This window comes from Calonectris borealis, chromosome Z (genome assembly GCF_964195595.1).
Source record: "Calonectris borealis chromosome Z, bCalBor7.hap1.2, whole genome shotgun sequence".
Lineage (NCBI taxonomy): Eukaryota > Metazoa > Chordata > Aves > Procellariiformes > Procellariidae > Calonectris > Calonectris borealis.
The window spans coordinates 72,596,821-72,611,596 of NC_134352.1; the positions used below are offsets into that span (position 1 = coordinate 72,596,821).

Genomic DNA, 14,776 nt, shown 5'->3' on the forward strand with positions numbered 1-14,776 from the left:
ACAGAGCGGCCAAAAAGAAGTTTGAAGACCTAAATTCTAGGCTAAAGCAGGAGTTAAAATCCTTAGTCTCTTCACGGATACCAGCTCTGTATGTCTGTTCTTTGCTCTCAGAAAGCGCACACCAGTCCTTCTCCATGTCAGACGTACGCTGTGCATACTGCTTCTTTAACGGTTGCAAGATGCTTAGATATTATAACAAACTGCGCCATAAGCATATGCATAGACATTTTTTTTCCCCTGAAATTTAGAAATATGGCAAATACAGCTTAAAACATTTAAATATACAACATCCTCCCACATGAGGCTCCTAGCATTATAATGTTTAACAAACAGCATATTTATGTTCACAGGAGATACGTTACCTTTTCAGGATATCTGGATTATCATATGTGAGGTAACTGCGACCAATAAATTGTGGGATTTCAATTGCTTCTGTAATGGCTGAAAAGTAAATAAAATAATGAAGATGAGTGTCACTTAGCTGACATGGAAATGGAAGAAAAAAACAGACAAGACTCTCTTATTGATTTACTCCCGCATTGGCAGGTACCTGCTGGTGGCACAGAACTGAGCTGAACTCACAGCCAGTTCATACCTAAATGTAGGGGCAGTAGTTGAGACAATTTAAACAGCCGACAGTCCCTCTACTTATGGCCTTCATGTCATGGGCCTAATGTATTGCTCCACCATAAACGTTTGCACAGGAAAATATGAAGTATTGGGAAAACATTGCAAATTTTTTATCCCTGTTTCCGCATTCCTTGATTCTCTGTGCGGTTCAAGCCACCCTCCTGCCAAACCACCCTTTGTTCTTAGTCTAGGAAACTCATCTCCACCCCTGCAAAGTGAGGCAACCTGTGAGCTCCCCATCTTCTCCTTTCACGTATGTGACTTTGCACGGAGCGGCTGCTGCCACACAGGGCTTACCCCTGGGGAGCGGGGTGAGGCTAACTCTGGGGAGGACATACAGGGTGCCCCTAATTACGTTAGGTCTATTGAAAGCGACTGAGACTATGTGAAAGGCTGTGTGACAGAGGCTGCAAAGCCTCTTGGTGTGTGCATTCGACACGATGCAGTGCTGCCTTGGAGGGTGTTTTGCTCAGAGCTCACCGGTGTCCTACACACAGCAGCTCCCATTTCCCTAGGGACAGCCCCTGGTACAGCTGTGGTGCACAGATGCTGGGACGGCAGCACGCATTGCAACCAGACCTGGAGCTGGTGTACTGCTGCCCATGGAGAAGACTTCGGCAAAATAACTCACACGTGAGATATGAATCATTGAACATCCCTGATACACAGCCTTCGGTAGGCTATGAGCACAGGCCTTTCAAGTGAACATTCTACAGGTTGCTACTGATCCCTCATAACTGACCGCTGCATTAATATAAGCCAGTTTTATAAATTCCTTAAAATATCTGCCTTCATCCTGTTTGCTTCTCGAGAAGGAATCCCTTCAACCCACAGCTAATCCCATCTATGTAAATTTCAAGCTTTTCAGGGCATGGAAGCTTGCTTTCTTTGTGCAACGCAGAGGCTGGCTGGCTTTAAGAGCTCACTGTAACACAGATATGCAACAATTGGTGTAGTCTGGCAGCCAACAACAGCAATATGAAATTTAGCTCTAAGTGCCAAGACTGAGAATTTTAGATAGTGACAAACGCCTGTTTTCATCCATAGTGGAATCAGGAAAGCTGCCTAATGTGTCTAAAGAAACCACTACAGGCGGTCCACAGCTTGCAGCCTGCCAGCGTCGTTGGAAGATTGCAAAAGACGTGTTACACTGGGCCAGACATTCCTCGCCAGGTCTGACGCTTTCTGCACTGGACAGTCTCTGACCATGGCGGATGGCAGCAGAGCGTGAAAGGAGTCCTTCTTCCCCCGTCACGTCCCGCACCGGCACTAGAGCTCCGCTGCTCTTGCTCTTCGCAGGGGAAGGTGCCCGTGCCATGCAGCAGCCCTTGCCCTTGCTCTAGCACTCCGATCTCCTCTGTGGAGCTTGATGGGCTTTTATCTCTGCTTGCTCTTCTGGATGCTCTTCACTTGCTGCACTGAATTTGACCGCAGAAAACCAAGTAAATTTTAGCAATACCATTGATGTATGCAGGATCTTTGCAACTGTAAGGGAACAGGGCCAGTAAGGAGATCTAGGACTAAACACCTTCATTCTCTGCTCATCGTGATTTGACAGAAAGGCACCAAAGCTCTCATGACAAGCAAGAGTGAGCTCTGAACTGCAGTGCTCAGGGCAGCCTGAAGTAGCACCTACTCCCACAAAGCACTCAGCCAGTTGCCTGGCCCTGCTGCTTTGCAAATACGGGGACCAGCTCCACAGCCATTGCTCTGCACTTGGCAGGAGCTCTGGATGCAGTTTAAAATATCAACAGGATGAGGTTTAAGGAAATACTATATAACCCCAGAAAATATTTTGGCTTATTGATAGAAGCTTGCCAGGCTTAATGGAAATCCAGCATCCAGCTTGCTAGAACAGACACAGACGCACAGTGACAGAGCAGTTTTCACATCATTTGCAGTACTTACTGTTTAGGCAGTAACTTCCACACTCTGCAGTGAGTCAGCACAAAACAAAACAAGAACATTCTCATTTTATTTTTCTATAGCATAAAAATCTCCCTGTGTCCAGTTTCATGCCCACCTTTCTGCAAATGCGTGATCCCCGCTTCCCATTTGCATAAGCAACTATAATCACCTATGAAGGTAGCACTCTGTTATTATTGTTTGCCCGAAGTATTTATATTTGCCTGCTCAAAACACACAAAGGTGCAGACAAGTACGACCAGCACCAAACCCCTCTGCTAGTCCTAATTTTCATATCCCAGTGACTCACCATGGTTTACCCAGGGATCAGTTCCAACTAGAGGAAAGCAGCTGTTCACTGTTCTACTCCATCTTACAATTAAGTATACAAATACCTTTAACAATCCTCACAGCTTGGACAGAAGATATAAAACCCAGCAATGCTAGCAGAAACTCTACTGAGTCCTTGGCCAACGATCCGTTACGATATGAATCAATATCTCATATACCTCATGCCAGCATCATTTAAGTTGAGTTTTATAAGTGGCATGTGTAATTTTGGAGAATGAGGCACAGTGCCTCACAAGCACTTTGTTTTTTCAGGGCGTGGGGTTACAGTAGGATGGAGACTGCACCTTCAGCCTCTCACATACCAGCTGAGTGCACTAACCAAAACCCTGTTCTGAAATAGAAGCGGACACACACATGCATCCTGCCTTAGCTGCATCTACACCCTAATGAAGAGACACAGGTGAGGATTAATTTGAGAAATCTGCTCCAGGTTCATCAAGGCTGTCGTGGACTGAGGTTCAGGAGGGACCTCCATGCTCTCTACACATCCATCTGCAAAAACTTGGATTTTCAGTGGCGGCTGAGGCTGCGCAAGTGCAGGGTGGTGGAGAGACACCTGAACAGCAGCCACAGGCAGCAGGAACAGAAGACAGGTGACTCGTGCTTTCGGACACTCTTAAAAATGAATTAAGGTTGGATTCACATAGGAAGCAACGTCCAGGATCCAGCCTAAGCCAAAGGTGCAAGGTGCTTCAGACTGCCTCTGAAAGCCTGGACACGCATTCAGGTTACGACAGGGAGGAGAGCAGCGGCACGCCGGCCGAGCGGCACGCTGCCGGTGCCACCAGGCAGGTGCAGCCGCCGGCAGCTCGGCACCCTGCTCTCGGGGCTTGGCGCAGGTCAGAAGCAAATGAGCGGTGAGGAGCCGTAGCCCAAGCAATGCGCAGGACGGGCAGGCAGTCACACACCCAAGCTGCAAAGCATTCACTTGCCTTGACTCCCCCTGGAGACCTCGGTATTGCTGCAGATACCGTCTTGAAGTCAGGAGCTTAGCACCCTGCACATACCTAGAAAGCCAAAATGGCAATTCTCTCTCCTCCCCACAGAGAAGCTGGGATAAATGACGTTGCTCCAGCTATTAGTTAGACCACAACAACGTAAGCGAAGGGGTTTCTTGCATTGTATTTTAATAAAATGTTTTTGTTCTAAGATATTGTCTTTTCTGGAAGAAAAGGCCAATCAATTCCTCACAATTCAACCAAAACCACTACTTTTGACTTTGAAGTTTCTGCCTGTGAGAAATGAAAGAGTGGGTGAAGACAATAATGTCAGTCAGCTCTTTTGAACTGAGTTCTCTGTTACATTACAAAACCTTCCCTTAGGAATTTTTCAAGATCAAGCCTGACAGAAGGGAAACATCTCCATCTAGTGGAATAACCCAAAGCACATTTTTTTTAACACTTCTCATGCAATCTGAACTCTTTCCTGAATGAAAGGTTGAACTATTACAGTGGCTCTGAGGAAAGAAGAATAATGTGCATCTGGGCAGGTTTTCCTCCTTTGTGGTCTCCATTGCCGTACCAAGGTAGGGTTTGTGCAGATGGTGAAATTACCATCAGAGCAGACAGTGTCTAAAAAAGAACTAGACCTTTCTGTGTATGAGAACAGCGTTTGTTGTGAGCCCTAGGGAAGATAAAATTACAAGGGTTATCAATGCTCATGCTTCAGGATGTAACATAATCACTGACTGGAGGACGTTGGCAGGAATTCCGCCTTTGTATAGCACTGAATAATGAGGGAAGTGTACGAAGGAAGTCAGGGAAGAACACCAGGCGGCCTGCATGGTTGCACAGGGACACACTCAAACACAAAAAGGAAGCCTACAGAGGGTGGAAGCAAGGACAGGTAGCCTGGGAGGAATACAGAGAAATTGCCCGAGCAGCCAGGGATCAGGTTAGGAAAGCTAAAGCCCTGATAGAATTAAATCTGGCCAGGGACATCAAGGGCGACAAGAAAAGCTTCTATAGGCATGTTGGGGATAAAAGCAAGACTAGGGAAAATGTGGGCTCTCTCCCACATGAAACGGGAGACCTGGTTATCCAGGATATGGAGAAGGCGGAGGTACCCAATGACTTTTTGCATCAGTCTTCACCGGCAAGTGCTCGAGCCTCACCCCCCAAGGCACAGAAGGCAAAGGCAGGGACTGGCAGAATGAAGAGCTGCCCACTGTAAAAGAAGATCAGGTTCGAGACCATCTAAGGAACCTGAAGGTGCACAAGTCCATGGGACCCAATGAGATCCATCCATGGGTCCTGAGGGAACTGGCAGATGAAGTTGCTAAGCCACTATCCATCATATTTGAGAAGTTGTGGCAGTCTGGTGAAGTTCCCGCTGACTGGGAAAGGGGAAACATAACCCTCATTTTTAAAAAGGGAAAAAAGGAAGACCTGGGGAACTACAGGCCAATCAGTCTCACCTTTATGCCTGGGAAGATCATGGAACAGAGCCTTCTGAAAGCTATGCTAAGGCACATGGAGGACAGGGAGGTGATTCGAGACAGCCAGCATGGCTTCATCAAGGGCAAGTCCTGCCTGACCAACCTAGTGGCCTTCTATGATGGAGTGACTACATCAGTGGACATGGGAAGAGCTACAGATGTCATCTGGACCTCTGTAAGGCCTTTGACATGGTCTCCCACAACATCCTTCTCTCTAAACCGGCGAAATATGGATTTGAGGGGTGGACTGTCAGGTGGATGAGGAATTAGTTGGATGGTCGCATCCAGAGGGTGGTGGTCAACGGCTCAATGTCCAGATGGAGATCAGTGACGAGTGGTGCCCCTCAGGGTCTGTATTGGGACCGTTACTGTTTAATATCTTCATCAATGACATAGACAGTGGGATCAAGTGCACCCTTAGCAAGTTTGCTGATGACACCAAGCTGAGTGGTACGATCGACACGCCTGAGGGACGGGATGCTGTCCAGAGGGACCTGGACAAGCTGAAGAAGGGGACCTGTGTGAACCTCATGAGGTTCAACAAAGCCAAGTGCAAAGTCCTGCACCTGGGTCAGGGCAACCCCCGGTATCAACACATGCTGGGCGATGAAGGGATTGAGAGCAGCCCCAAGAGAAAGACTTGGGGGTACTGGTGGGTGAAAAGCTGGACATGAGCCAGCAATGTGCGCTCGCAGCCCAGAAGGCCAACTGTATCCTGGGCTGCATCAAAAGAGGCGTGGCCAGCAGGTCGAGGGAGATGATTCTGCCCCTCTACTCTGCTCTGGTGGGACCCCACCTGCAGTGCTGCGTCCAGCTCTGGAGCCCTCAGCATAAGAAAGTCATAGACTTGTTGGAGTGAGTCCAGAGGAGAGCCACAAAAATGATCAGGGGGATAGAATGCCTCTCCTATGAGGACAGGCTGAGAGAGGTGGGGTTATTCAGCCTGGAGAAGAGAAGGCTTCGGGGAGACCTTATTGCAGCCTTTCAGTACTTAAAGGGGGCTTATAAGAAAGATGGGGACAGACTTTTTAGCAGGGCCTGTTGCGACAGGACAAGGGGGAATGGTTTTACACCAAAAGAGGGTAGGTTCAGACTAGATATAAGGAAGATATTTTTTACAATGAGGGTGGTGAAACACTGGAACAGGTTGCCCAGAGAGGTGGTAGATGCCCCATCCCTGCAAATATTCAAGGCCAAGTTCGACGGGGCTCTGAGCAACCTGATCTAGTTGAAGATGTCCCTGCTTATTGCATGGGGGCTTGGACTAAATGACCTTTAAAGGTCCCCTCCAACCCAAACTATTCTATGATTCTACGAAATGTTCAGTGCTGGCCACCAGAATCAACCAGATACCAGGCTGCTATCTATGGATCATAGCTCTGTGCTGGGATAGCAGTTACCATGTTCCTAAATAACAGAACAAATTCTTCCTAGGATACATGGAATGTGCATGAATGCAAAGGAAGCTCTGGCCTCCAGGGTTTCTATTTCAAGGGATGTGTACAACAGCAGTTGTAGGTGCTAAATGTCTCTTATTTTTGTGATCAACTCTGGATCTCTGGATTGAAATGCAGCCATCGTTACCTTTTTGGCAATGTTGCCCATCGAAGCCCAGGGGACAGTCACATTCATAGCTGTCCTTTTTGGGAACGCAGGTGCCTCCATTTGCACATGGTGAACTCATGCAGGGGTGGGCAGCATTCGCTAGGTTGATTCCAAAAGTGAAATCCCGTTTCACATCAATTGTCCGGTCATTCAAGATAATCTATGTGTTAAAAAAAAAAGGGAGGAACACATGCTAGAAACTTCCAAATTCCCAGTATTGTACTGCTAGTCAGAAGACTTCCCTAAAAGACTTCAGAGAAACGTAACCATCAAAACTTGGCGAAAAACCTCTTTCTTGTAAAGTGTGTTTTCCAGTCGCAGAGGTCCAACTCATTCTGTTGCCCACCCTCACCCGCTCGAAATGAATTTCTTTTGTGTTTTGTGACACAGCCTTAGGCAACCCCCATATGGGGTCAAGCTGTGTGGCATTTACCAGTCTTGTGTCTGAACACTGGCGCAATGCTTTGTAGCTGAGCCGTGAGCTACGACAGTAAAATTAGATGAGCACTGCTAAGGAAAAAGGTTTCTGAGATCAGGAAACCCCGCAGGAGACGAGTGTTGACAACAGAAATACTAAGCAGAACAGCTTGTTTTTCGTATTTTCTATTGCTTTCTAGTATTTCATCTTGCCTGAAAAAAAGCTATAGTTGAGATGGGTGAAAAATGTAATTAATGACATCACAAACCTGTTTGTATATAAACTGAAGAGAATTGTTAAATGTTGGGATTCTTCCCATGTGTCAGCAACATATGTTCTCCAATATAAACCGACATTTGTATAATCTCAGCTAATATCTTGGCAGAGAGATTACATGTGGGCATGGCTTCTGATCTCAGCTACATCAAAATAAGAAGTTCATTTTCACAAACAAATAGATTTTAAGGCCAGAAGTGAGAATGGTAATAGTTACTCTGGCTCCTACATAACTCAGATGATGCACCTTAGGGGGTCCTACTGGGAGAAGGGGTTGCATCAAGCATATATACTCTGCTTGAAACAGCACTAAACAACTCTAACAGCCGAAAAACATCCAGTCCTGTCATAAAGATGGACCAGTGAAGACTCCACTACCTTTTCAGCTACTTTCTAACTTCTGGCTATGTTGTCCCAGAGGTTAACAAGTCCCCACTCTTAAAAATGTGTCTCTCATTTCTGGGCTTAAACTTATCTTCAGCTTCCAGCCATTGTTTCTCATTGTGCCTTTTTCTGCATTTCAGAGCCAGGTACTCAAAGAAATCTCACCCTCATGTAGGAACGAGCAGACCACAATAACGTCACTTCCTAACCTTATCTGAGTAAACGAAATAGATTGAGATCTTAGGTCTTTCTATACATGGCATGTTTTCCAGTACTTGGTGATGTTTGTAGCTTTATTTCTATACAATTCTCCAAAATCCTACTATGTGTAAACACAGCAGTCAACTAATAGTTTCCCAGTGCCCAAAAGGCAGGCGATGCTTTTCCTTCACATCCCATTCAGGCCTCTGAGAAGGCAAATCCACCTTCTTAACTACATCACAGAAGTAAGGGCTCACACTCAGCATTTCCCAATCCCTATGAGTGTCTCTGTACTCTAGGGTACAACCCCTCACCTTGTAAGTGTGACCTTGTGATCCATAGCAAGTTATAGGGCTAAATGAAAGAAACATTGAGTTTGCCTTAGTTACTAGAAGCAGTTGCTCAAAATACCTGATGGGACTAGTCAGGGTCCTAGAGTGAACTGAAAGATGTTTAACAGCTAAGGACAGGATAACTAATTGCTAATTGCTCCTAGGCTCCCTATCTTGCTCTCCAAAATGCACTCTATTTAGTCAAGCCCACTTTTCCAATTATGGTCATGTGACTAACCTGTTCCCACCACTTTTACACACTCCCCCAGTTTTCTCAAACTTCATGTTTTCTGCTAGACAGCTGATAGTGAAAAATGTTGGACCAAGTGATGAAACCATTTACACTGAATTGCAATTATTTTTCTGCCCTTGATCAATTGTTATGAGATGCACTATTAGAGTTTTTTATTTGTTAAGTAAATCTGATGCAATAATTCACTCATTTAAAACTCTGAGGATTCAGGGCCAGCATTTCAGCTTTATCCAAATTATTTTAAGTATGCCTAGGGACAGCAAATGTTAGTTCAGTTTGAACTTTCTTTTGATTACTTATTAGGACTTACTATGAACTTACAGTTTTATTCTCCAGAAGAGAACTGCACCTATGCACAACTGACCCCACTGGAACATCATCCCTAATGTCTGCCAACAATGAAAAAGAGCTCCTCCATTCACGTGCCCCATATAAAATCGTAAAAGGGGAAGGCAGTGAGGTGTGCAACTGCTGTGTGGTCTAAGAATACGCTAGCTGGACTGGGATCCACTTTAATTTGCACCTTCTTTTTCGCTCATTGCTGTATTGGTTACATCAGACATTTAGCTGCCTCAGCATGCATTCACTGAAGTATTCGAGCATCTCTTTTGCTCATTTATTTATATATGATGCTACAGGGCACTCTGAGGACTCTAATCTTGACGTAGCTTTGTGCATCATTCTGAACTTGATCCTGTATGGCTTCTGCTCACTTATTAGTACAGTATGGAAATTAATAGGGAGACTGGCAGTGGTAATACTTACTGGCTATTAAAGTTAGAATGACTTTTCACTGTGAAATATGTGTTTAAGCACTTTGTAGTGGGATCCTGAGGTGAAATCTTGGATTATTTTGAATATTGCCAGTGGTATAAGGGCAGGTTTCCACCTAGATTGTGCACTGGATGAGATGGAAATTGCCGCCAGTGTGTTTCTCTGGGCACATACCTTCTGGATGCTCCCGCTGAAGGGTCTAAGGATCCCAGAGTTCTTCTTCACAGCATCATAACTAGGGACTCCGCCAATAAATATTTCAGAGCTGCACTTAATCTGTGTGAAAGCCCCCTGCAAGAAACATAAGAACAACATTTTATTAGAGTAGCTGAACCCATGCTTGTATCTTCAGATTAGCCTACATTAGATGCTATAGCTTGCTTTAATGCTTCTTTACTTCTGTTAATTGCATTTCTTTGTACAATTCTCTCAAGAAAGCCACTGTAGGACACTCTCTACTGACTGTGCTTTATCCTAATCAGAAATAGCTGAAAAATCTCAAGTATTTCAAAATGGAAATACTGAAGGAAGAAAGAAAGGAGACTGACTCATTGTGATTTCGGACTATGCATCTAGCTCTATTTGCAATGACTTGAGGTACATTGATGTAAATCTAGAACCAGAATGAGGTTCATGAAGTTAAAATCAGAGCAAAGTCCATGCAACAGAGACTTATTTAATGTTTCCAACATCTAAAAAGATAATCCATAGCAAGTTATAGGGCTAAATGAAAGAAACATTGAGTTTGCCTTAGTTACCAGAAGCAGTTGCTCAAAATACCTGATGGGACTAGTCAGGGTCCTAGAGTGAACTGAAAGATGTTTAACAGCTAAGGACAGGATAACTCTGTAATTCCAGTCCTGCAGAAGCTCCTGTGATTTCTTTGTTGGCAGCTCCCAACCAACCTCCTTCTGCAGCTGCACTGCAGCACTCAGAGAAAAAAAAATGGGAGTCTTCATCTTGACCCATCTATTTAAAGAAGTCTTGACTGCTCCGTTTGAATGTTTCCCACTCAATCTGTTTCTTGACAGACAACTGGAATTTCAATTTACATTTTTCAAGAAAAGTCTGAGCTTTAAATAGCTTCCCAGTTTGCAGAAAAACCTGCAGATTCTTCTGCTAACAGGATCTGTAGTCTGGTTTTCTGGCCACACTTTCCACTAGGAAAGAATAAAAGACATCATCTGAGCAGTTCTAGCCTCAGGTTTTTGGGATAAAAAAGTACCTCTGTGTACGCATTTGAGTATTAGAGTGAATACCCTGCTCGGTACAAGCAAAATTTCACCTTACTACAAACTTGACTCACTATGACTTCTTGGTGAGGGAAGAATAAAATGCAAGTCATCAACTGTCTGAGTATTCCAGCCCTTACTCTGTCCTGAAAACCACTTTTGCAAGGAGAACACAAAGAAACAATTCTCTTTTGGCCTACCTTTCCAGCACAATATTCAGAGAGAGGTAAGAACAGGACTTTGTGCACATAATTTTCAATACTATCCTTCTCCAGATGATGCATTTCATAGTGCGCACGATGTTCAACAGACTTAGCCACAAGCAGTAAGTATCAAGAAAAGAACCTCAAGAACATTTATGAACGAAACACAAAAATGCGAGTTCAGTTACATGGCAAGAGCAGGTAAGGTTGTGATTTCAGCTGCCTTTACAAGGATCCCTGTCCTCAGAGGGAAGACTTCACGTGCAAATGTCCAATTTTGAGCTTAAGAAAATGTTGCCCTAACGTGTATACTTTTTTGATCTTCTAAGAGCTTTGAGGGCAGACTGTTAGTTTACCATGCAATCATTTTATAGTCTAACAGCCGTATTCATGACAAGCCATGCCATATGCTCACCTCTGCCATCCCTTCCATCGGCTTTTGTTTGTCCACTTGTAGGATACCATTCTTCGCTGTGCGAGACACTCGCAACTCATGCCATTGGCCCAGACTGACAGGTTCTTCACTCCTGTTTTAAGGGGAAGAAAACTTTCAAGTATTTTACGCTTTTGCCTTTCTGATATTTTCAAATATTGTTGTGATGTTAAAAAGTCAAGTCCTCTGGGATGATTTTCTAAATAAAAAATAAAAATAAATCAGTGTGTTTCTTTCCTTAGAAGAAAATAACATAATTTCTGAGTCTCGTCAGCAAAGGAAAATAAGACCATGTTCCTACAGCAAATAACAAGCACTCTACTTTTATTTATAAATGAAACATTTCTATAATCAGCATGCATTTCATCTACCCCTGAGCTAATTTTCTGCTTGGTCATTTATAATGCATAAAGACAAATTTTTGTCTCAGCTATACATTCTCATTTCACAGTGACATAAGCCTGGAGATAAAGCTTCCCCCACTTAATGGTCGGTCTAGTCCCACATTCTTTGTCCTCTTTTAAAACAGAACTACTTTGTGTTGGCTTATCAGCTCTATTTATGCAGCCTGTTACAGTGCGCGCACACACACACACACGCAGCCTGGTTGCTGTACATTAAGGGGAAGTAACTAAAATATGATCCTAATGATGTGATGAGATCCTGGCTGGGAACAATAATCCCCAGTTGTGCAAAGTATTCACCAGTCTCAAAGAAAGCATTTTAAAACTGTTCGTACAATCGTTATTAGTTCAGCACTATTATGAATAGCAGCCTGTATAAAAGGCAAAACCACATTCCCCTTTACAACTTCTACAGAACATTTAATCTTGTTTTCAAATGTCACCTTACTACACTGGTTAAACCATTTTATGTCTAAATGTTATCTTGCAGCCTGTCCTCCAGGAGCAATAAAAACTTGTGTTTGATTCACTGGTCAAGCTGGAAAAATCAGAAACCATGTTATCTAGGACACCTGAAGACTTTCTAGCTTTCAATGAAAAAATACAAAATTGTTTTGGGTGAAATAATGTTTTGTATTTTCAGGCCACTTACATTTAAAAATGAAAAAAAGATGATACATTTCAAAATGAAAGAACTGAAAAAATTGTGATTTGAAATAGCAAGTCAATAGTGATTCAAATGCTGATTAAAAAAAGTGTATAATTTTGAAAATGTGAAAATAACAATTTCACTTTTTTCTTTTTTTCTGAACGTCAAGAAGAGCTTTGAAATCTTTCTGTTGTATCTATTTTGCTCCTCCGAATTTTCTCAAAGTCCATTGTCATCTATTTGGATGATGGTGGCAATATTACTTTGACCCTTGGTTCAGAAAACCACCATAAAAAAATATCATCAAGCAATGCCATTCACTTGTCCTTTTTCTTATGTTGTAGCATTTAGGGTTTAACTACCTTGGGTAAATCAATAGGTAACAGAATTTAATCACCTTAAAGAAGTCAATATATACATACAAAGGAACCAGATAGGTTTGGCTACCTAATAAGTGGCAATACACACATTTTATCTCCTCTGATGAGTAGGTCATCATCATGACCCCTCTGCTCTGCTAGATTTAATTACAATTAGGGATGATTAAGCCTTGCAGAGTCATCACTTCAGAGTTGCAAGCTACTTCTTGGATTCACAGGCTTTTTGAAACCAGCATGAGTTTGGTAATGCTTTCTGCAGGCATTTGAACACTTCTGGCTCTTTGTGTGCTATGGTGTTAAGGATTACTTTTCCCTGCGTAAACCAAACATTAAAAAATACACCAAATGATTAAGTTCTTGATCCTGCAAATGCCTGGCCAAGAGAAATCCCAGGGGACAAAAAATTCTCCTCTGAGACATTTTGGTAAATAGCTCAGGTTCTGCATCCGTCCGTCCACTCGGCATCCCTGCTCCCCGCCGAGCCCCCTGCGCACACCGTGCTGCTTCCATCCTGGGATGCTTCAGGCAAAACCCAAGCTTCACCAATGTCAGCTTTCCTACTGCTGCTGCTGGCATACATAAATGAGCTTGCCTCATCCTTAATTATAAAGACATTATAATTGCGTTTTGATTATATTATAATATTTAACAGCCTGGTCCTATGGAAGAAATAGTCAGGATGACCAGTTATATCCCTGTTTAGGACAAAAGGTAGGCGTGTAGCGGTATGATGAAGATCAAGGCAGACTTTTAAGTGAATATTGGCTAAGCAGGCACGAAAAACAGGGACTCTCCTTATCTTATTTAATCACCAACAGAGCTGGTAACCGGGTGCAAGTGGCACACATTATCTAGAAAAAGGAGCTGAACAGGACATCCTGACAACTTTCAACCAAGCCTGCCGATCTCATGGGTCTCCCCCATCACCCAGCTACCACACCACACTCCCCAATGCACGTGACCCAGGTGCTAGCCAACATCCTGCTCGCTCTTCTGCTTTCCAATAGAAAGGGGCAGTTACTCCCCTGCATGTGCTTGTGGCTCTTGCCACATTTTACAAGCCTACATCTCAGTTAAACTTTAGTCCAAGGTGTTTTGAAGCGCTACAGTGTTCTTGGGTGAAAAAAAATGATGTCTACTGTAATGCCTTATGTTTGCCCGTAATAGGAATTAGACGGCTGTAATCAGAAGAAGATTGAAGGCTGTTGTAAGAAGGGCCATTTTGGGTTAGAGCAAAGGTCTCCGACACTAGCTATTTCTGCTGCTTTTCAGCAAGAGAAAAGAACAGGGCAAGTATGGAGTAATTATTCCCTTGATATATCCTCCCGGCTCCTGGCAACTTGTCATTTAGCAATTTCCTGAGTCAGAGGCTGCATCCGTACAATTGTGTTTGATCTCCCTCAATGGAGCTTTCTTCAAATTTGTCTAATGTTGGGGGTTTTTTTAACCTATTTATAGTTCTGGCATCTGTAACATGCTGTGACAATTTGTTTCCACAACTTACTTATGTGCTGTCTGGAAAAAAAAAAAAGGCTTCTTTTCTTTGTTTCCTATTTTCTGGTTTGCAGTTTCACTGGGGTCCTTCTAATTCTTCCATATTTAAAAAAAAATACGGAATAATAATTCCTTATTTATCTCCATGTCATTCACAATTTAAAAACCTTTATCATACTTCCACCAAACTCCTTCTTTTCCAGGTTGAAGGGTCCTGCTGTATTTGTGGAAGCTGTTTCTTTTCCTCCCCTGGATATCAACACTACTCTTCTATTTTAATTTTGCTAATTTATTTGGAAATGAAGTGACCAGAATGGCAGCAAGTTTTCAAGACGGGATGCATTGTGGATTTTTGCAGAGGCATTGTTCTTTATTCCATTCCTAATAATTTCTCTGCATTGTACTTACATTTCTG

General features: G+C 43.4%; 1 protein-coding gene across 1 annotated transcript in view; it reads right to left on the reverse strand.

Annotated features, from left to right (window-relative positions):
* Positions 1 to 14,776, reverse strand: part of EGFLAM (EGF like, fibronectin type III and laminin G domains) — an 81,618-nt gene that overhangs the window by 6,324 nt on the left and 60,518 nt on the right. The window contains exons 16-19 of the mRNA XM_075136611.1: positions 11,417 to 11,528; positions 9,741 to 9,857; positions 6,908 to 7,088; positions 363 to 441 (exon numbers count right to left, since the gene is read on the reverse strand). Of these exons, the coding sequence (XP_074992712.1) occupies positions 363 to 441; positions 6,908 to 7,088; positions 9,741 to 9,857; positions 11,417 to 11,528 (489 nt within the window). The remainder of the gene's footprint in view (positions 1 to 362; positions 442 to 6,907; positions 7,089 to 9,740; positions 9,858 to 11,416; positions 11,529 to 14,776) is intronic.